Source organism: Pseudomyrmex gracilis, unplaced genomic scaffold (genome assembly GCF_002006095.1).
Source record: "Pseudomyrmex gracilis isolate BER0280 unplaced genomic scaffold, ASM200609v1 scaffold_468, whole genome shotgun sequence".
Taxonomy (NCBI): domain Eukaryota; kingdom Metazoa; phylum Arthropoda; class Insecta; order Hymenoptera; family Formicidae; genus Pseudomyrmex; species Pseudomyrmex gracilis.
Genome location: NW_018021052.1, coordinates 18,753 through 40,328, shown reverse-complemented (window position 1 = coordinate 40,328; position 21,576 = coordinate 18,753). Strand labels below are relative to the sequence as shown.

The 21,576-nt window shown below is 43.5% G+C and overlaps 4 protein-coding genes across 6 annotated transcripts; 3 read left to right on the top strand and 1 right to left on the bottom strand.

Moving 5' to 3' along the window:
* Nucleotides 1-787: 787 nt before the first annotated feature.
* On the top strand, nt 788-7,991 carry LOC109860780 (transducin beta-like protein 3). Its single transcript, XM_020440078.1, has 16 exons — nt 788-950; nt 1,038-1,089; nt 1,179-1,386; nt 1,486-1,660; nt 1,756-1,926; nt 1,993-2,168; nt 2,279-2,478; nt 2,566-2,769; nt 2,855-3,044; nt 3,112-3,233; nt 3,345-3,503; nt 3,598-3,763; nt 3,839-4,063; nt 4,156-4,283; nt 4,377-4,575; nt 7,911-7,991. The coding sequence occupies exons 1-15, from the start codon at nt 925-927 to the stop codon at nt 4,572-4,574; spliced, it is 2,400 nt and encodes a 799-aa protein (XP_020295667.1). The 5' UTR covers nt 788-924; the 3' UTR covers nt 4,575; nt 7,911-7,991.
* LOC109860782 lies at nt 3,411-21,298 on the bottom strand. 3 transcript variants are annotated; one of them, XM_020440081.1, is made up of 6 exons: nt 21,136-21,298; nt 20,782-21,004; nt 20,475-20,648; nt 20,101-20,295; nt 19,619-20,004; nt 3,411-3,497 (listed from the first exon to the last, which is right to left on the bottom strand). In XM_020440081.1, exons 1-5 carry the CDS (start codon nt 21,279-21,281, stop codon nt 19,663-19,665), a joined length of 1,080 nt encoding a protein of 359 aa, XP_020295670.1. In that variant the 5' UTR covers nt 21,282-21,298; the 3' UTR covers nt 3,411-3,497; nt 19,619-19,662. The 3 variants fall into 3 exon arrangements, with proteins under 3 accessions (XP_020295670.1, XP_020295671.1, XP_020295672.1); XM_020440082.1 differs by lacking the exon at nt 3,411-3,497 and adding an exon at nt 5,384-5,819; XM_020440083.1 differs by lacking the exon at nt 3,411-3,497 and adding an exon at nt 14,921-14,947.
* Nucleotides 7,942-10,310, top strand: LOC109860785 (glycine receptor subunit alpha-2-like). The gene is made up of 8 exons (XM_020440090.1): nt 7,942-8,094; nt 8,215-8,444; nt 8,524-8,606; nt 8,761-8,916; nt 9,113-9,268; nt 9,348-9,513; nt 9,636-9,825; nt 10,056-10,310. The coding sequence occupies exons 1-8, from the start codon at nt 7,942-7,944 to the stop codon at nt 10,308-10,310; spliced, it is 1,389 nt and encodes a 462-aa protein (XP_020295679.1).
* Nucleotides 10,315-19,765, top strand: LOC109860781 (kinesin-like protein KIF19). The gene is made up of 14 exons (XM_020440079.1): nt 10,315-14,034; nt 14,321-14,392; nt 14,521-14,616; nt 14,739-14,942; nt 15,619-15,768; nt 16,209-16,418; nt 16,503-16,987; nt 17,096-17,271; nt 17,389-17,549; nt 17,730-17,943; nt 18,036-18,234; nt 18,743-18,889; nt 18,967-19,091; nt 19,680-19,765. Exons 1-13 carry the CDS (start codon nt 13,933-13,935, stop codon nt 19,088-19,090), a joined length of 2,340 nt encoding a protein of 779 aa, XP_020295668.1. The 5' UTR covers nt 10,315-13,932; the 3' UTR covers nt 19,091; nt 19,680-19,765.
* Nucleotides 21,299-21,576: the final 278 nt, after the last annotated feature.

Sequence of the window (21,576 nt, the reverse complement as noted above, 5' to 3'; positions counted from 1 at the left end):
TCAAGTTGGAGGTCGGAAAAAAAGAAGATTGAAAAAAGAAAAATAGATGGCGTGTTGTTGCTGGATCAAGGTTCCCAATTATCATATTTCGCGTATGCGCGGTAACGTCACATATGATTTCTACAGTCTGCGCACGTGGGTGCTCGCGATAAGCGTTTTTTTAACTCTGAATAAACAAATTAATATCATTAATTAAAAAGTGAATACTTTTTTTGCCGTCAGCATATTGAAGACCCATCAAAAATGTATAAGATATATTCGTCAGTCCGAGCCGGCTAATGCGTACCACTTTCCAAGTAGCGGAAGCTTGAACCATAGAGAAGACTGAGAGCGGCCATGCCATTGTTTTTTACGACGGTTTCCAGCCGCTACTTTCAGCGCCGGGTTCCACTTTGCGTGGAATTTACGAACTACGAAACGAGTTCCACTTTCAGGCGCATACGATACAAATATATCTCGGTTAGAGTCCGTGCTAGATCCACTTTCATTCATGTCGTTGGACGTCACGCACACGGACACGGTTTCGTTTGTGTGCGTGCCTCCATTACCGATGCTTGGCAGTTCTACTTATCGACAGTAAAGTGGATGTAGCACGGATTCAAACCGAATAAAAGTGAATTTAGCACAGACTCTTACCGAGATACATTTTTATCGTATGCGCCTGGAACTCGTTTCGTAGTTCGAGAGTTTCACGCAAAGTGGAACCCGGCGCTGAAAGTAGCGGCTGGAAACCATCGTAAAAAACAATGGCATGGCCGCTCTCAGTCTTCTCTCTGCTCTCAGTCTTCTCTCTGTCGATACTCATTTTCGAGGATCGATCGTAATTCTCTGATTATCGCAAAGGGCCGCGCTGACGTGCCCGTTGAAGTTGAAGAAGCGCAACAGCGTGCCACGGGCAGATTACGTCCAGCACGTGCGACAGAAATGAGCAGGATCAATCTCAAAGAAGCGTTAGTATTGATTTGTTTCAATAATTGTAGATATGTGATATATATATATATGTTGCTTGTAAACATTCAATTGTGTTACGTTTACAGATTCGAAGTAGAATGCAAGCACGGTGCTTTTTACACCGGTGGAAATATACAGGTAGATTTTTACATAGGAAGAAATGGATCTCTTTTGCATTTTAGAGAAAGAAATAGGTATATATGTAAATAAAAATTTGTTTATTGCAGTGGAGCAGAGATGGAGAGCACTTGTTCTGTCAGAAAGGAGGCAGTATATCAGTGATATCTTTACAGAAAGGCTCTGTGATATCGCTGGTGGGGCAAACACATGTCAAGGAAGAAGAAGATACAATACACTGTTTTGCTCTTGACAATGACGATACAAATATAATTACTCATCATAAAAGCGGATTGTTCAAATTGTGGGACTGGAAAAGTAAACAACATATGCCAAAACTTTTATAAACTTTTAGATTCAAATGTGTTGTGTAATTNTTTTTTTTTTTTTTTTTTTTTTTTCTTAATTCTCTTATAGCTGCACAATTGACCAAACTATGGAAGTCTATTCACAAAGGACCAGTAGCGCAGATAACTCTTCTGAGTGGCATCACTTTAATGGCATCCGGTGGCAGTGACGGGGCTGTCAGATTGTGGGATCTTCAACATCATGCTTGTACACACAGTCTCAAAGGTGTGCAGGGAGTAATTAGGTAAAGACATTTATATAATGAAATATTACATATTTTGTAAAATATTGCGGAATCGATGGTGATGTATGTATGTATGTTTTGTTGCTCTTTTTTAGTGTATTAAAATTTCATCCAAAAACCGAAAAACACCTTCTTTTCGCCGCTGGCGATGACACAAAAATTCACGGTTGGAACATTAAAACAGGAAAGGAAATAATTACTCTTACCGGACACTTCAGCAAAGTTACTTCGCTCAGTTTTCACGAAAATAACAATTACTTAGTTAGGTAATAAATAAACATTGTATTATGATTTATACACGTAAATTAATATTAATAGATATATACACACAGTTCAGGACGAGATAAGGTGCTGATCTTATGGGATATATCGTCCGGAACATCGGTGCGTGTTTTACCGGTTTACGAAGGAATAGAGGGCGCGTTTATAGTGTCCGCTCAGAATCTACCGGTATTTATCAAATCACGTAAAAGCAGCGACGTTTACGTTGCTGCGGCTGGTGAAAAAGGTGCGTGAATAGCTACGTGATTTAATTTATGATCGACATGAGTAAAAGAATTATTTTACTCGCGGAGTAAAAGAAAATGTGTGTTGGCTCAATGGAAAAATAATTTCCAGGTGTTGTCACAATTTGGGAAATGAAGTCAGGTAGACAGATTTACAAACAGGATAATTCTCTGGTATCGCCAGCTAAGGAAGAAGGAGGTTTGTCGATTACGCATTTACTTTACAACAGTATTCACAATATTTTCGCAGTGGTGTCCGTTGATCACAATATAATCATTCATTCGTTGGAATTGTTCGAGTGCAAAAAACAGGTTGGTGAGCTCTTTATACGCACAATTCTATAGAATAAATCTCATTTACGCTTGGATGTACGTACTAATTCGTTTGAACCGCGGTAGTTGGTGGGTTACAGCGACGAGATCTTGGATGTTGTTTATCTCGGAGATAATGACAGTCACATCGCACTCGCGACCAATAGCAGCGACATAAAGGTTTACGAACTCGCTACTATGAATTGTCAGTTGCTGTGCGGTCACACCGATAGCGTTTTGGCTCTCGCTACGACATTAGCAAACGCGAATCTGCTTATATCTGCGGCTAAGGCAAATATCTTCTAACAATACTTATAATAATAATAATACTAAACAATGTTGCTTTTGTATAACTAAAGAAACATGACTTATATAGGATAACAGTATTCATATGTGGTTGCTGGATAAAGAAACAGCAAGAATGTCCTGCATCGGACGTGCCGTCAGGCACACAGCGTCGATCAGTTCCGTCGCTATATCCCAGTTATCACCCAAATTCTTCGCCACTGTCGCTCAAGATTCGTGTTTGAAATTGTGGGACTTTCCCGACAGTCTCTTGCCACACGGTAAGTTGTAAGAGGGAACTCGCGTTGCGAGTTTTGAAATAAAATATGTAATCGTCAATGTTTGCAGACACGGATTTGCCATTGAATGTAAGTCACACGGTATTGGCACATCAAAAAGAGATAAACTGCGTAACTGTTTCCCCGAATGACAAACTGATTGCTACGGCGTCGCAAGATAAAACTGCTAAGGTATATATCATAAACCTGCTGCTTGCTCATGTGTGTGAATAATTTTAAACATATTGTATTTTACAAAACCTATAAATATATAAAATCTGGCGATATAACATATCTGTATAGCTGTGGTCTGCTGACGATTTGCAATTGCTCGGGGTGTTCCACGGTCACCGAAGGAGCGTTTGGTGCGTTCGATTCTCGCCGGTGGATCAAGTCCTGTTGACAACATCTGCCGACTGTACGATGAAACTCTGGTCTTTGACGGAACTCAACTGTCTGAAAGTAAGCAAAAGAAAAACTGACTTGATTATCATTTACATTTTTTTTATATACATATTATATATTTCGTTACAAATTTGTTCTTGTTGTCTCACAGACATTCGAAGGACACGAATCCTCTGTTTTAAGAGGAGAATTCCTGTCGCGCGGTATGCAGTTAATAACGTCGGGCGGAGATGGTCTCATAAAATTATGGAGCATCAAAACGTCCGAATGTGTGTGCACCCTGGACCAGCACGAGAGTCACGTTTGGACGCTCGCTGGTAAGTCTCGATTATGAAAAAATATTTTGTAACAATTGACAATGTTTTTGCAATTGTGTTATTTTACACAAACAGTCAGCAAGGATCAGAAACACATCATCAGCGGGGGTAGCGACTCGTTGTTGGTTATTTGGAGGGACGTAACCGAGGAGAGGAAAGAACAGGTCGCGGCAAAAAAGGAAAAGCTCGCGCTCGAGGAGCAAAAGTTGGCGAATTTATTGCAAAAGGACGAGCTCCAGGCTGCGTTGCGATTGGCTCTGAAGTTGGAGCGTCCCTTACAAGCTCTCAGGATCACAGAAGGTACAGTTTCTTCGTATCGAGCAGTGTTTGACGTGTATTTACATTGTCAGTGGTACGTGATAACATTGATGGGTTTATGTGTTTTGCAACAGCTGTATTGAAAAAAGGAAACAACGAACTCGTAGAAATAATAAAGGAGTTGAAACCAGCTCGTAAAGAAGCCTTGCTTAAATGCGCGGTTACGTGGAACACAAACAGTCGTAATTCACATGTCGCTCAGGTAAATATTTAACAGTTCACCAGCATTTATACAAATATTTGTACAAATAGTTTTTAGAGATACTTTCTAAATAATTAATTATGTTACGTTCAGATGGTTATAAACGCCTTGATAACGGAAATAGGCACACAGGACCTGCGAGTACCAGGCCTGTCTTCCACCCTAGAAGCCATGATACCTTACACCGACAGGCACTTTAAGAGATTAACAAAACTTTTGCAAGATCTTCATTTGTTAACATACACCGTCAATCGTATGAAACCTGATATTGTGTTAATTAACAATAAATAAGGTAAACATATGATACAATATATAAAATATATATTTTGTATATAAATAAATTGTACAGTCTGCTTTTTTTTTACATTTTTGTATTGTACGAACAGCGTTTATAGTCTCTGCACAGATATTTATTGCAAATTAAAATTTTTTAAATAAATATCTCGCGAGCTCTGCAAAATTGCTGAGCAAAAACCCTACCGCTATAAGAAAGATGACGCGCGCAATCGCTGCGATAAAAGCTGTTGTAAGTTCACGCGGAAGATAAGGCAAAATTATTTCATTGTACAAGAAATGTGAATGATGTACAACTGGTAACATTTTTTCAAAACGCAAGTAAATAATCGAATTCTAAGAAGCGGCTCCTGTGTGTCGGTTTAATGTGATATATCTGCGTGTGTTAAAGTATCTCGCAAGTTTAATTAGTGCATCATCTGCAACGCGCGTGTGTAAATTATACGAAGACTGCGGATGAGCGCAAAAGTCTACACAACATTGTAAGCTTTAGACACACATAACTGACACACGCACACATAGATCGCGCATATGTGTGTGTGTGTGTGCAAGCTGATCTTGAGGAGCACCATGAGAGTGGGAGCGCGAGGTTTGGTCTGGGCGTCTGGTTTCCGGCAATTTGCTCACACTCGATCACACTCATGAGTTATAAAGAAGGTTCAGTCGGAGCCTATTAGCGGTACAGTTCGGTGACAAAAAAGGTGCTTTGAGAATGACTCTCGGAGGAGGGGTCTTCGTTCTGGTGCTTCTCGTTCAGCTGTCATCGCCGTCGCTCGCGATCAAAAAAATGTAAGCCGCACGATTAATTCTCGATTTAATACAACCAAGAATCCGTATAGTGCACCCCGCAGTGCGCACGTATTTATCTATACTATATGTAACGTGTACTATAGATAAATGCGTGCGTATGCGTAACTCGGAACGCAGCCTAAGTCGAAAGAGACGAGGGCGCGATTCGCAAACGCGTGCGTGCTCTATTTTTTTTTTTTTTACAAAAGAATGAAAAATCAAGGAAGAAAAAATGTTTGCGCGTGTATTAGAGCGACCTTCGCACGTGCTCGAACACGCTGTGATCGCGACGAAAAGTTTTCGTGTTCGTAGGACGAAGAATTATTTGCGTTTCTCGATGCGTTGCGCGCTGTTCTTCTTCTTGAAATATACACTTCCATAAATTTTTCAAGAAACCGCAACGGTTCTCGTCTCGCCGCACGTCCGCGAAGGGTTTTTTCAAATACAAAATTGCTGCAAAACGAAGAAAGAGAAAAACGTCACACACATACACACACGTTAATGTCATTCAATCCTTATCCTCATTTCCTGCAAATAATATATTCATTTACGTAAGAGCCCGGCGAACTTGTACGTACCGGGCGCGCGTTGTTCGCGCGGTCGATTACAAGGAAATATACACGTGATGCAAAATAAAATAAAAATTCGTTTTAATTGTTGCTTTCAGCCTTGTGTAAAATTTTATAGCCACTTTCGAACTTATTGGCGCATGACATTTGACCTTCGGATCCTCGTAAATTGCGACCGACGAATGCGCGCGCATTTTTTTGCATCAAAATGTAATTCGCGCCGTTAACGAATTCGGAGTTAGAACGGCGCGAATTACATTTGCCGGAGTAAGAAAAAAAGTAAATAAATTGCATACATTTTCTTTTCGCGCGATTGCCGCGGTTTCTCTCGCGCTCTTTTCGCCGCGTAACTTCACGAGACGCGGCGACAAGCTGACAGCTTTGCGACAAAGAAACCGCTATAATGAAACTCTCGTACTTCTTCCACATACGCGTTTTTCTCTCGTTCGCGTCTTCTGTCTTTTTCGACGATAAACAACCGTCACGTCGGATTTTTGCACTTGTTCAAACATCGACATTCAAATTTAACGTTTACTTTGTGTCAATCTCGCTTTTTTTTTCCAACACGATCACCACACCTCGTTATTATCGCACTCCGTCCTGCGTATCTTAACTCTCTCTTTCAGATATCTTAATTAATTGCTACGCGATATATCAAACATTGACGGTGCGTGCGAGTCGATCAATTTTGGAAATTAAAAAAAAAAAAAAGAACAGCGCGACAGAGAAATTGCTAGACACTCTCTGAAGTCTCGGGAATATTCTCGTAAAAATCTTTAATTTGGATTTGTCGAAATTACGTCTTTAGATTATCTTTTAATTACTTTCTGGCGTCGAGCAAAACAAACAATCTGTATAAACATTTAATTAATTCTCTCTCTCGCGACACACACATTTTGCGTCGTCCGATATGTGGCATCAAAAAAGTTTCGATCCCGAGAGAGCGGCAACGCGAATGAAAATTCAAATCCTGTGAGAACAAAAAAAAAAAAATTGACCGCACCGGCGCTGTCTTAATTAATTATTAAATATTAAACGAGATATTTGGCGAGGATGTGATTCGGACGCTGTAAATTCAGGGAGCGCAAACGCCGAGACAATACGCGAGATAAGATCGCGTAATGCGACAACACGCGGCGGCGGCGACGGCGGCACTCTTTTATGGATATGATTTTCGCGAATAAACGCGCGCTGGGTGTAATCTCTTTGTCACACGACTTTAATCATCGAAAGATAAACCTTTCGCGTTACAACTCGAGGAGGCGAAATGATCGCGCGTGATCGTGCACGAGCGAATAGATTCGCGATAAACCGTAAAGACACAAGAGCGTTTTGAAGTCACACGCGCACGGAGAAAAAAAGTTTCGCTATTATATGACCGGCGAGGAAAATTTGCACTTTGAGTGTGTTTTTTTTTGTTACATCGACAAAACTAAAAATTCAATAGGCTTAGCAAAAGGCTTTTCTTGCTGGTCATATATATACAAATATTGCAACAATCTTCTTGCTATTGTGGTAAAGCTTTTTTTAGACGTCTCGAGAAATTAGTCTCGGCAAAACGCGATTGTCCGCACCCGCCGGTGTCATCTGTAACACACGATCCAACATCGGACAAAGAGCCGACAAACATACGTTAAAACTGCACACGTGACAAAGGCGAGGTCTAGAATATTAAATACAAATACGTTTTCTTTTCAAAGAGCTTAATACGCGTCAGTTGCTCGTGTCGTACGTGTGTACAATATTCTCGTTTTAATTGACGTCTTGCATAACTTAATCGACGCGCTTTCTTATCTAAAAAACTTATTGACAAGCTTACAACAAATGTCTCGCACGCATTTGAGTCTCAGCGATCGAGCCTTTCTCTCTCTCTCTCTCTCTCTCTTTCTCCATCTTCTTAACTCAACAAAAATCCTCTTTTCTTTTTTGTTCGAAAAAATACATTTGCGAAAATAGCTCTCCGTGCTTATTGCAGACCGGGGAACTGCCCGTCGTTCAGCGACGCCATGACGCAGACGGAACTCCTGCAGGAACTGGCGAACGAGTGTCGTTACGACAAGATGGTCCGACCGCCTGGCGTGGTGAACGAGACGGACCCGATTAAAATTTACACCAGAGCCTTTATCTACACGATAAAGTCCAACATGGCCAAAACTCTGGTACCTCCACAATTTTACTTATAATCCGTATAAAACGTCCATCCAGGTAACGCGCGTGTAGCGTACGTGTTCGCCGATGGGTCGATAATAAACGGTGGAACGAACGAACTCTCGTTGCAGCAATTCGACGTGCACCTGATGATGCAGTTCCGGTATCTGGACAAGAGATTGAAATTCGCCGACATAGCTCCTTACATGAATCAGATATACGGCGGTCAGAACGCGCACGAGCTGATCTGGACGCCCACCGTGTACGTCGCGAACGACCGCAAGTCGGCCGTTATGGGAAACACCGTCAAGGATCTGCTCATCTCCATCAGCCCGTACGGAATGGTCATTCTGAACACGAGGTGAAGATATTTTTCGAGGAGAGCGCGATCGTTCTTTCTCGGTGAAAGTTACGGAATTTTTCGTATTACGGATTTTCAGATTGGAAGCCACCATGAACTGCGGACTCCGATTGGAAAAGTTTCCGTTCGACGTCCAAGAGTGTCCGCTGGTGTTCGAGAGCTGTACGTTTTGTGCTTCCTCGATACATTGATCGGATTAAAAAGAAGTCCAGCTTTTCGAGATAGAAAAAAAAAAAAAAAAGAATAGCACCGTTTACACTCGTGTGCTGTTCTGTGAAACAAAACAATCAGATTCGTTTTTCTGTTTTACTCGTAGGGATTCACAACGTGAACGATATGGTGCTGGAATGGGACGACGATCCGATCGTAATTGCGAGCAATTTGTATCTGACGGAGTACAAGCTCGTGGACACGTGGGTGAATCGTTCCGGAGTGTCCTACACCTCGTCCCCGTATCATTACGGACATTTCGGTAAAAAAAACTCGATTGATTCGAATCTGATCTCCCGCAGTCTTCACGGAGACGTCGGAGATCGCGAAGATCGCACGCGATCAACAATCGCGTTTTTGGAACGAAAATGCGCACAAATTTCCGACGTCTCCGATTTGCAATAGCGGCAAACATGAGAGCGTATCGAAAATTAAGGTCTCGTCGCTTCTTCTTGCAGCCGGCAACTTCAGCTCGATAAACATCACGTTCAAATTGGCCCGCGAAATGGGATTCTTTATGATGGACTATTACGTGCCGTCCATATTAATTGTGGTCGTTTCCTGGGTGTCCTTCTGGCTGCATCAGGACGCGAGCGCGCCGCGGATAATGTTGGGTAAAAAAGATCATCTGACGTCCGTCAACGTAGCGTGTCGAATGAGAATATTTGTGCGATGTGGTTTGAATATTTTCAGGAACAAACACCATCCTGGCGTTTATGACGCTCGCGTCGAAAGTGGAAAATTCCCTGCCGAAGGTCTCTTACATAAAAGCGAGCGAGATTTGGTTCTTGGGCTGCACGATATTCTTGTTCTCGGCGATGGTCGAGTTCGCCTTCGTGAATATTATCTACAGACGAACGTACGTGTGATTCTTTCTTACGCCAAAATCTTTGATTCCCGTCGCGCATCAAACAGATTTGTTTCCCAGCGACGACGTTCGAAAAATTATTTGAATGATAACAATATGTCGTATTTGTACAGAAAGAACGTACCGCTGAAAAAAGTCAACAGCAAGTACATTCTCAAGTCGACGTTGACGCCGCGACTGGCGAGGAAGCAGTTTCAGAAAAATACAACCGGAATGGAACGATCGCGATCGTGGTCGTCGCTGGACAACGCGAACACCAACAGCGAGCAGGACTTCTCAAGTCAGAATTATCTCACTCTGCATGTAAGTGTCGTCGGCAAAACTATCATCTTTGCTATTCTCGTAGCAAGGAAAAAGTGTGATTTTCAATAAAAATTTGTTTCACACCTCAATAATCTCACTCAATAATTTTCCCAACATTATGGCGGCAAACTGCTGCCAATTTTACGCAAATTGCCTAACCTTTTCGTCTTATTAGATTTTGCTGTCAGGATCGTCACGACATGGAGAAAAACAATTTCTGCTTTTTTCAGAGTTTTCCCAGCACAATCAACATCCCGTCGGTGAGAATAGAGGAAGATAAGGATCCGATCGGTAGCGTGACCAGCATCGACAGCAACCCTCCGCCAAAGTCAATCTCACGCAGGCCAACTCTTGCCAAGCTGCACAATTTCACGACGATGACACCGAAAGAGATCGCGCTGTGGATCGACAAACGCAGCAGGATAGTGTTTCCCGTGTGTTTCATCATCTTCAACGTTCTCTACTGGTCCTTCATATGGATCTAAATCCAAATCAGTTTGACGAAATGCGCCATTCGCGATACAACGAGCGCTTGGAGAAGACGGAAAGTATAATCAGCAGCATAAATGAAAAGTATTATTTCTCAACTCGACCACGAGTGTACGATATTGGAATTGCTCGAGAGTGGTGTACGCACACCGGGCTCTTTCTTTCGACAAATAAAAAATTTGATGCTTCCGCGGCGTGTTGCATTGATATCCGAAGATTGGTTCGTGTCAATTTTGGTGTAATAAACTGTGACACCGACGCGATTCAAAAAACCATCCGAAAACCATCTTCAGACAAATAAACAAATTTTGTCACGCAATTGTCGCATTAGTCGGCAAGATTCGCATATTTTCATTCGTGCCACCAAAACAATCGTACAAAAAACAAACTTACAGCGAAGCGTCTAACAAATGTTAATTTTCCACGCAACGTCATCCGCATCCGTTCGATATTTATGCGCTACCTTTCTTCCATCGATACACATCGTAATTTATTGTATACTCTTGTTACGAAATAAGTTCGAGATCAATGATGGGAGTCGCGCGATACAAAATGCAATTCGCATGTCGCGCATGATTCTCTCCTTTGATATCGCGTTGTACAATTTTTACTGGAAACAATGAATCACCAAAATCTTTACGATGACTTGGCCTCCTTTCTTTTTATACGCGAAACCTTGTCCATCTCTTCCTGCGTGCGTGTCGAGCGAGAAGATACGATCAATCTTTTAAAGAGCGATACGATCGACTCGCGCGCGCGCGCAAGACTTTACGGCACAAATGAATATGTATTCGAGAATTCGATGACGTAGTACACAAGTCCGAGGTCTGAAGGTCACTTTGAGAACAGCCACCGCTCGCGCAATTTTGTTCACAACAAAATTGAATTTTCTCCCTCGAGAGCGATTAGCCGCCGGCTTGGGAGCAATTTTTATCGCTCGTGTGCTTTTTAAATTAGCGGCGCAAACAAGTATTGCAATTTTCTCGTTGAACATTTCGTCGCAATAATCTCGTAATTTAATTTTAACGCGGAGTGTTTACCGAGTCGCGACGAATTTAACGCGCGTTACGTCGCCGAGGGTGATAGCGCGCTTGTATACACGTCGGGGTAATATAATAAGCGCCCGTTACATTATCGAACAGCGAGACCTTGTAAAATCGGCGAGCCGATTGGCATGCTCATTTGTTATTTCCATCTATTTCCAACGGAGATTTCGCGCTATCAATAATCCAGAGAGACGTATTTGCGGAGGTCGAAGGTAAAGCGAGTAATCCTCCTCTTTTTTCCACCACCGCATAATACTCGTTTAAATGTGTTTCTTCGTTCCTAAATATCGATCGGCAATATCTGACCGGCCGGTAGCGTGCTGACCTCGATACTTAACCGTGTGTCCGGCATTGATTACTTTCGCCGATGGAAAATGATAGTGGAACGGATAATCGTTTGTTTGAACGAACTTGGGCCGTCGTCTCTTCAATTCCCCCCCCCAGGTGATGAGCTTAGGGATGCGAATGACCTCTGCGAAGGACACAGGTGTTCGCACAACTGTGAACTTCGGGAATTAGGAACGATTGCACGCGTACTTGAGAGAGAATTCCGTTTTACATTTTTCGCCGCATTTGTCACGCGTGAAAAACTATTTCGAGAATCAGAAACATACGTCGGTGAACTTGCCGGATTCGTTCTGTTTTGTAATTACGGGATTTTTAAATGAGCGATCGCAAAAAAGTTGAGGAGAGAGAAAAATTATTAAATTATTTGTAAAACAAATTTGTAGAAGTAACCAAATGTATAAGTCGCAGCTCTTTTAACATTGAAAAAAGTTTTTCAAGAATTTTTTGAGATGTTCTGGGTGAGCTTTTGTAAAAATAAAGTAGAGCTTTGTCAAATGTGTGCGTGTGTGAGCGCGCGCGAAATTACGAGTAGGATTCCGAAAACGAGTTCTGAATTCTACGAAACGTCTCTTTATCCGAGAATCCGGATCTAAAGTGGGTTTAAGACACCGTCTATGTTTTATTTATCAGAACATGCAATTGATATCGATGATGTACAACAATTAAGCGCGCGGAAAGAATCGAGAGATTGCGACGAGAAGTCAGTGTCGAGTTTGAACACAACGCGAGGCGCTACTACGGCATCTCGAATCGTGTGATCGCAATCACACGAAATTGCCGACAAAATGCAACACTTTTTGTGCTCACCGATTGCTCGCTCATCCTTGACATTCTAATTATTATTAAATCAAGGAAGTGCAACTTGTTGAACGAAACGGGAGAGCTCGCGCCTCGCTTACTTGGTCTAGTTAAAGCTGCAAGTTCTGTTGTTCGATGAATATAACGCACACATATATATTGTGCGTGGAATTTCCGCGTGTGATGTCAGACGAGCCCGCGACACACGCGCGCGCTTCTTCCCTCTCCCCCTCGTCTACTTCGTGTAAATAATTCCCGAGGTTTTTCCTCGGATGCGAAAACTACCCCTTTGTTTTACCTCACAATCGCATTGCAAGATAAATAAAACTACGAAGTTAATTTCCCCGGGGTTTAACTTTCGTTCGTTCGCAGAGCCTGACAAAATTATTGCGCGTTTTTTTCGGGGGAAAAAACGTGCTCGCGAATTGTGTCACCTCGAGTATAAAATTTCAAACAATGCGATTTCGTTTTCGAAAATGCTACGCGAAACGGATTTAAAACAGCAGGTCTCTTCTTGCGATGTTTACTCTCGATATATCGCTGATCGATTTGTTTACCAGTAGGTCAGCAATTAATATGCAACAAACATATTAGTTCAGCAATTATCACCAGCTGGCACTTGGAGGTGTCTGATGTTGTTTGAATTGAGAGAAGCGCGCGCGCGCGCGCGAATCATCTTTATTTAACCGAACGGTTCTCCGTGACGTGTAACGGCATCAAAATGGCAACACAGTTTATGCATTTTGCAATCGCGTCATTGTTAATACAGATCCCCTCGAAAATAAATGCCGCAAAAATATATCTAACGGGAGCGAGCTCCCCAGATGCCTACACATGTGCAGGTGAGACAGGTGGGCTTCAGTCGGTCGCCCGACCCTGTCGCGATAACATTGTACATTCGACCCGCGCCAACGCGCGCCAATGCGCGACGCACATCTACGATTGCTTTATTATTTAATAAACAATTTTCCGCGAGTCTCTCCGTGCGCGACGATTTCCAATTGTTGTCGCGAGACAATATATCCTCGTCAACATTTTTTTTTAAATAAGTTTTTCCTCCGCGTCGCGCTTCTCCAATTCTTTAACACATCAGTTCGAGCTTCCTTTTGTAATTCCGTTTTTTCTCGCTACTGAAATCAAATCGGGTGATCGCAAGAATTAAAACCGACGAGTGTTTTTTTTTTTTTTTTTCGCGACCGAAATGACAGTTTGCGGAAGCGTTCGCGCGACGATCGACGGCGTCGACAGTCGCGTCAATAGGGAAGGTCGTCGAGATCCGGTAACGAGGCAGCAGGTGCACGTGTGAAACTTGTTTTATTTAATCGCGTTAAAGTCAAGCGTCTCTCTCGTTGACACAGAGATCAATTGATTTCATCAATTGCGCACGTCGTCGCTGCTCTTCACATGAGACGTGCGCATCGCAAACATGACACAATACAGCAGCAGTAGCAGCAGCAGCAGCAGCAGCGGCGGTCGGAGCAACTTCAAGGATCCCAGAGGTCGAGGATCGCTCGAGGAGAAGCTCATGGTACATATGCGACGTGCAATACGACGAGTCTCTCGTCAATTTCACTCGTTGCCAATCGCTCACGCCGTCAAAAGATCCAACAAATATCAAACAGTTCCATTTGAGAGGACAGAATATAATTTCCCACAGTAATATTCGTGAAATAAGAACGTCCGTACGAAAGTACAAATTGATATCGCGAGCCAAGTCCCTCACTGATCGATAACATAATTAGCAGAAAAAAAAAAAAAAAAAGAACGGACAAAAAGTCCTCGAGATAACAATCGCTGTTGTTCTTTGATCGCAGGTCGCCGTTCGCATTCGACCCTTGGCTCCTAACGAGAGCGGCACCAGAGCCCTGCACGCCGTCAACGATAAGGTGGACTTGCAATTTATTAGAAATAATTAGTTCTTACAAATTCTCATAGTTTGTACAACATAAATGATCTATCGATCGCGCTGCGAAGATTCGGTAACTTTTCGAAAACAAATATTTCGGATTTGCAGATGGTGGTGCTGGAAGACCCGGACGGCGATAAGCAGAAACGCACGGCGTCCCGCCAATATTTGTACGACGTGGTTTTCGGAGAGGACTCCACGCAGGTGAGTAATTCGCGAATTACTTCTCGAGAAACGATTCGAAAATGTTTATTCGAATCTAACGTCGTCGAAGAGTGTTTAAAAAATAAATTTGGCAAATGAAACAAATGTTATTGCTGCTTCAGGAGCAAGTTTACGAGGGCACGACGAAGAAGCTGGCGCAGGACGTGCTAAACGGCTACAACGTCACCGTGTTCGCGTACGGCGCGACAGGTTCCGGAAAAACCCACACAATGGTGGGAACGTCGTCGGAGCCCGGGATCATGGTGCGCGCCCTGAACGATATATTTCTGGCGACCAAGCAACTGCCGAAAGACGCGAACGTTTCGGTGAGCTGTAAAATACGAATATTAGAAAAAAGTTGTTCCTTTCTCAAAGTGTTCAATTGTAACATAAACGCAGTCGTTAAATATAAAGTAACGATCCGATGATGAATCATTTTTCTCTTCTTCGGCGCGCTCTGTTATCGCTCTGTTAAATATTTCGCTGTGATATTTGCACACGACGCTTTCGCGAGTAGATTAGCGACTTGCACCCGCAGCGGAAAAACCGTTTATTATATTTTCACGCCCACGAGAAAGTTGCATGAATTTTCACCGACGAACGAGATTCGCGATATCGCCCGTCGTTTATTGCGCAATAATCACACGCGGAGATATAACCGCGCGCGTGTATATAACAATCGCGCATTTAAAACGCAGCCGCGTGTCTCGCGTGAGCGGAAACTACGACGAGAGAGCAAAATTGTTCACCGATGTGTGCATCGTCATGCGCACAATTTGCATTAAATATTCAAATATCGCGATAATTTCGCAAAATAACACAATACCGCGAGGTATCACGCAACGCGTGGGACGCAATGGCAATTTCTAGAATGTCATTAAAAAAAAAAAAAAAAAAAAATCGTCGGGTTTCGATCGCGTTTGTATCATTTTCCTTGCGAGGCGAATCGATTTCAGCTTGCTCGATCCTTATGTGCAATCACATTGTTTTATTTTATCGCAGGTAACGATGTCGTACCTGGAGATTTACAACGAGAACATTCGCGATCTGCTCAATCCGAGCTCGGGATATCTGGACTTGCGCGACGACACTCGCGGTCGCAACGTTCAGGTTTCGGGACTGACGGAGATCTCCACCAACTCGACCGACGAAGTACGACGGCTGTTTATCTTGAAAATAATCGAAATAAGATTCTGATAAAGTTTCCAACTGAGAAACACGATGCACGGCCAAGCGCTGGAGAACGTAAATGCAAAATATTTGAAAAATTTAAATTAAACGCACGTGCGGATTAATTAATCAATTTGTAATTCAACGATCCATACTGGACGCTCGATTCGCATCTTCGTACAGAGAGGATTTCTTTACTGCCTGAATTATCTGGAGAAAAAAACTCGTTGCGAATTTTAAAAATTTCGAATAAAAAAAATTTTGTTTTTAAATTAATATGCGTATTAATTTACACTGTAAAAATATTTACATTATTTTTCTTACTTAGCTTTAAAAATTTAGTGTTATCTTGTGTTGTAAACAAAAAAGAATTGGACGATATTTCGCACACCCGGAACGATCAATGTAAAAAAATCACACAGGTGATGCAGCTGTTGCACAGAGGTAACAAAGCGAGAACGATAGAACCGACCGCCGCAAATCAGACCTCGTCGCGGAGTCACGCTCTCCTCAGCGTCACGGTCAGACAGTCCTTTCGTCCGGATGGTGACAAACAATTGCGCAACAAGGTGAAACAGGGAAGACTGTTTATGATCGATCTAGCCGGGTCCGAGCGGGCCAAGCAGACCAAGGTAAGATCGATCGCGTAATTAACAAACTGTTTACACAAAGTCACTTACTAGAACGCGATAATCAATTCGATCTCTTTGCTGCAGAACAAGGGGAAGAGATTGCAGGAAGGCGCGCACATCAACAGATCGCTTCTGGCGCTGGGCAACTGCATCAACGCGCTGTCCGGGGGTGCGCGATACGTGAACTATCGCGACTCCAAACTCACTCGGTTGCTGAAGGACGCCCTGGGCGGCAACTGCCGGACCGTCATGATCGCCCACGTGTCGCCGGCAAGCGCGCATCGCGACGAGAGCAGAAACACTCTGATCTACGCCGATCGTGCCAACAAGATCTCCACCAAGGTCGAGCAAAACGTGCTCGATGTCAGTTATCTGCACGTCGCGCAATACCGCGACATAATCAGCGACCTGAAGAGCGAGATCTCGCGTCTGCGGAACAAAATGAAGGAGGATATGTCGAATAAGACGGAGTCGACGGCAAAAGAAACGTCGGACAACACGCGCGGCAGTGACTTCAGATCGTTGAGGGAGAAGATCGTGTTCGCCTTCAAAGAACAGATGCGTCTGAGGTGCGTGAGCACAAGTGCGAGTAACAAAAACTCTTAGGATTTAGGAATCGATCGTCTGATAAATCAGTTTCTGACTTTATGAACTGCTTGTCTCGACTGTCACAACAGGAGGAAGCTGATGGAACTGGATAGTCATCTCTTGGGTCTGAACATCGCCGCCGAACAGCAGCATTCCATAATCTCGCACTGGGAATCGAGAAATAACCGAGTTTACGGAAAGACCCAGGATTCTAATACACATCGTCCTGGCACGAATTACCAAGTTGACGAAGCGGACGACGTAGGTGAGCGGAGAGTTATCACACAAATCTCTCACAAGATCATACGGGAAGAATTTGCAAAAATTCACCAAACACCAATTCACGCAATAAAGTTGGGAACATCCTATTGTCCACTTGTAGATGATCTTATAGAGGATGACCTGGAGGACGACGTGACTGTGCAGCAAGCGTGGTCGGAGCTGACGGAGATCACGAAGGAACAGGAGAGGTACGCGGAGATGCGCGCCGCCGCGGAGAAGGAGCTCGAGATCTGTCGAAAACACAGCGCCGCGCTCGAGGATGTGAGCCTTTAAAAATCGAAATAGCGAGTCAAAAACTAAATGTTTACAGAAAAGAAAAAAAGAAGAATACTGTCGTGTAGTAGAACAAATACGATGGAACTACAGTTGACAGTCAACAAAATGAATTCTCAATCATTTCGCCGGAGAATAAGTTGAAGAATACCGTGTGTGAGTTTTCAGGAGCTACCGTCGCGCATCAACTTGGACGAGGAGCGCGAGCTGCTGGCGCTGATGCTGCGGGTTCACGAGCTCGAGGCGGACAAGATGATGCTGCAGAGCGAGAGACTGGTGAAGCAGCACGAGCTAAGACGTCGCGAGCTGTTGCTGCTCCGCTACGATCGCCAGCGGCAGATCTCCGACGAGATCATCACCAGGCAACGGCGAATAATGGAAGGTCAGTATATAATAAGGCGTGTTCTCAACTACATCCAAATAAATCCAAATTATTCGTTCGATTCACGAGAGCCAATAAATGAAAACGCGCAGATGGTCGGATGATGCTTCCGCCCGATCTGCAGAATCTCTACGCGATGTATCAGCAGGAGATCCAGGCTGCGACGTACATCGACAGCAGCCTCGGCGATGTCGCCGCGTCCCCGATCGTGTCTTTCAGCCGCGGTAAACTACCGCCCATCTCCAGCAGATTCAGCAGTTACGACAACACCGACTTGAGACTGGCCAGCAGGTCAGTCAGTGCAATCGATCTTCCTCTATTTATCGGCATTGGAACTGGTAGGATCGGACGAGCTTTTCTAACTTGAAAGAATCAATAGTGGATTAATTCATCCGTTCAGCGAAAATCTAAACACTTGGGGCGTGAAAGCCTACTTTGCTTTTATTATCAAAAAGACACGTGAATATATAATTTATTGTTCGCACACGGGGATGGGATTGACGACGACGTGAGATCGATTAAAATAATTGCAAAACGATACGCTAGCAAGCCGGACGCTTTCACAGATAGAATTCCAAGAACACCTGTCGGTTTGTGGGTCAAGCAAATCACCCGAGCCCGTTGCTTCCGTTTATCACTCGTCGCGATCGCGCGTTATCGATTTCTCACGTGGCCAATCATTTTCTCGTTTCGCGCGGATTTCCCCGTAACTCGCGAAATTATCGTAACCGTAAAAAATTCTCGCCTCTCGTTCGGAAGAGTAAAACCGGTGTTTTTTTTGTTCGAAAAAAAAATACAGTTCTACGGATTCGGACTGGGACTCGCCGCTACCGCCGATCCAGGAACCGCAGGAAGAAGCGGATCACGTGATGGGGCCGGTGGTGCAACCGCTGATCTCACCGGCCGCCTTGTTCCCACCGATCTCGGCAGCGAATTCGCGGAACTAGTAAGACTATCACTTTCCGCTTTGTTTTTCGACCTAATTAATTTCTGAAATTTCTACTTTCTTTGTTCTTGAATCAGCGACAAGAAGCTACGCCGAATAGCGAGCGACGACAGCATTGACTCGTTGCGATTTGCGCACAACAGCGGCGGCCATTACAACCCGCTCAGATCGAGAATCGATGATCGTGGAACGGGCAGCTGAGGTGAGGCGACACTTTGATTCCGGAAAAATCGCATTTATCGAAGAATTTTACTTTTTTTTCTTCAAAACCTGTAAATATTAATGCGCGCATCCAAGCGCGATCGGATTGTCGTTTGAAGCAATTGGGTTATCGCGTTTATCGTGAACAGAGAAGTTGCAAATCGCTTTCATCAGGTTTCACGATAAAAAGCTTTAGTAAAACTTTTCATTTCCGAGAGTGCCCTCTTGCTCGCGCACAGCGTGAATAATAGAGCAAAGCTGAACAGTTGCTCGACTATCATTCACGCGTGTATCAAACGGCGATAATTTTACTTGCCGATATCATTACCACCTCGGCTATTATCTAACAAACGTGATAGAGCGAGACGCGCTTAACGGATCATCCGAGGGGAGATAACACGTACAGCAATCATCTCCGAAAATCATACGTCTTTGGTTATCTCGCTGTTGGCATCTCGTCACCGAGTAATAGGAGAATTGCGCTTTGTTTCAACGAGCTTTATAAACATTGAATCAAAGATTTATTACCTGCGGCGATCTTCAATCTCCTCAAATGTGTCACTCATCGTCTTTTATTTCTTCATTTCAGATTGACGCTGAAACTTTCTGCGACGTCTTTCGCGAGCGGTGAGGTGCGAGATAATAACATTGTTTTCGCGATCGGGCTGTTCCGCGTCGTTATCTTCGCGATCGGTTTCGTTCAAATTCTGCAGGTAAAACACACTCCTGAGACGATATCGTTCGCGCGGATCTCTCACGGCTTCCAGCAGTTTTTTCGGCGGGTAAGCTAAAGAAGACATCCGAAGACGTCGTTGCGAGGACAGACGACGAGCATCCGAAGTGACACGCTTCCGAATTATCGAATCATCGTCAACGTCATCATCGTCGTTGCCTTTTGCTTCTCTCCGTTCCGACTGGAAATTTGAAAAAGTTGTTTGTGTATCGATTTCAAGCAATTCGATTACTAAAATATTTTAGAACGAACGTCGTTCGAGAATTTATGTTGATACCTTGAAGAAATCCCTTTCGTCGTCAAAGTCGTCCGATCTCATCTTCGTTGCCTCCGCGGGTGTCGACACATCCAGAGATATCATTTTTCCCCACTCGTCGAGTCGCGCGTCCCACTGGTTCTTCTTCTGGTCCCAGTACAATCTCGTCTTGCCGAATATCAGTGGCTCGACGAAGAACGGACACAGTCCCCACGGCTGCGCTATCGGAAGAATTCGATTATGATTAAATTAACTTTATAACAAAATACACAACGAAACTAATTAAGCTTTCCTATTTTGTTTTTGTTTCTGTTCTTGTCTTGAGACAAGATTTATTTTATATACGTATGAACACGGAGTTTCGTCCAATTCGAATTAAATATCAATCAATTTACCGATCGTATCACTTCGTTCGACAGTGTGACGTCATAATCACGGAAGAGTCTCATCTTCGCGATAAGCTCGTGCACAACAGAATTCGTGAACTTGGACATAGCTTCCTGACACTGCGTCGTCATGTGCATGGGACACGTTCGCAACAAATACTCGATCAATGCCGACATGAAGTTCTGGATGACAGAGATTGAATGAGATGATGAAAGAAAACAAACTTTTGATGAGAGAACTCAGTAACATATATATATTCTATACTTGTAAAATATTCGTAAAAAAAAGCAATAAAAACAAAAAAAACCTACATACGTTCAAGTCTTCCTCGTCTAACTGCATGTCCTTGTGCACCATAGCTATGTAAGCGACGAGTCGGTCCAGCTTCTTCGGCTTCTTGTTAAAATCCAGAAAGAGATAACCGATGGTCTCCATAATCACCGAGAACTTCAACATGGTTACCGCGCCGATGTTCATGGGATTCAATCTGAGTTCCAGCGTGAAGAACTTCACGTATTGCGGATAGGTGGCACAAAAACTGAAAACCCATCGTCACGTTGCGCGTTTTAGAGCAAATTTCTCCCGGCTGCAAGTCGTTCGTCGAGAAAGAGAGCTTTACGCGCGCGATTAAAACGCGTGGCGAGTATTTCGCCACGCGATATCACGTACCTCTTCAAATAGGCGTTGCCGTGAAGAAGAGGATTAACTTCGATTTCCGACCACACGTTCTTAACCAACGCGTATTCCTTCGCACTAAATTGGTAGTAATTCATAGTCCCGGGTTTTTCGTAGATGCTGCTTTGCTTCGCGCCCATTTACGTGACGAAACACCGACCCTCGACGACGAGTCGCGCTTCGCTCAAAATCTGAACACGTGCCTGTCTCATTCTAACAAGAGTCTAAAAAAAACGGTGAGAGACAAGTGAAAGACAGAAAAAAAAACACTCCTAGTTTCACTATACATAACACGTTTTTACGCCATTATGAACACAATGTGAAGTGCAATCCTAATATCATTCTTGCTTGTCAAAGATGTACATCTGGCTCTTGTCTGAACAAACATGAGAAAACAAACGTAGGATAAAAAAAAACACGCCAAAAAACTGATGT

Coding starts and splice junctions, on each gene's coding strand:
- LOC109860780 (XM_020440078.1), top strand. CDS start 925: ATGAGCAGGATCAATCTCAAAGAAGC. Junction 1,927..1,992: donor AATAACAATTACTTAGTTAG/GTAATAAATAAA, acceptor ATATACACACAG/TTCAGGACGAGATAAGGTGC. Junction 2,770..2,854: donor TGCTTATATCTGCGGCTAAG/GCAAATATCTTC, acceptor TGACTTATATAG/GATAACAGTATTCATATGTG.
- LOC109860785 (XM_020440090.1), top strand. CDS start 7,942: ATGACGCAGACGGAACTCCTGCAGGAACTGGCGAACGAGTGTCGTTAC. Junction 8,095..8,214: donor CCAACATGGCCAAAACTCTG/GTACCTCCACAA, acceptor CTCTCGTTGCAG/CAATTCGACGTGCACCTGAT. Junction 9,514..9,635: donor AATATTATCTACAGACGAAC/GTACGTGTGATT, acceptor GTATTTGTACAG/AAAGAACGTACCGCTGAAAA.
- LOC109860781 (XM_020440079.1), top strand. CDS start 13,933: ATGACACAATACAGCAGCAGTAGCAGCAGCAGCAGCAGCAGCGGCGGT. Junction 14,617..14,738: donor TCGGAGAGGACTCCACGCAG/GTGAGTAATTCG, acceptor TTGCTGCTTCAG/GAGCAAGTTTACGAGGGCAC. Junction 15,769..16,208: donor CCACCAACTCGACCGACGAA/GTACGACGGCTG, acceptor AAAATCACACAG/GTGATGCAGCTGTTGCACAG.
- LOC109860782 (XM_020440081.1), bottom strand. CDS start 21,281: ATGGGCGCGAAGCAAAGCAGCATCTACGAAAAACCCGGGACTATGAAT. Junction 20,296..20,474: donor CGAACGAAGTGATACGATCG/GTAAATTGATTG, acceptor CCGATAGCGCAG/CCGTGGGGACTGTGTCCGTT. Junction 20,005..20,100: donor ACGAAAGGGATTTCTTCAAG/GTATCAACATAA, acceptor TCAAATTTCCAG/TCGGAACGGAGAGAAGCAAA.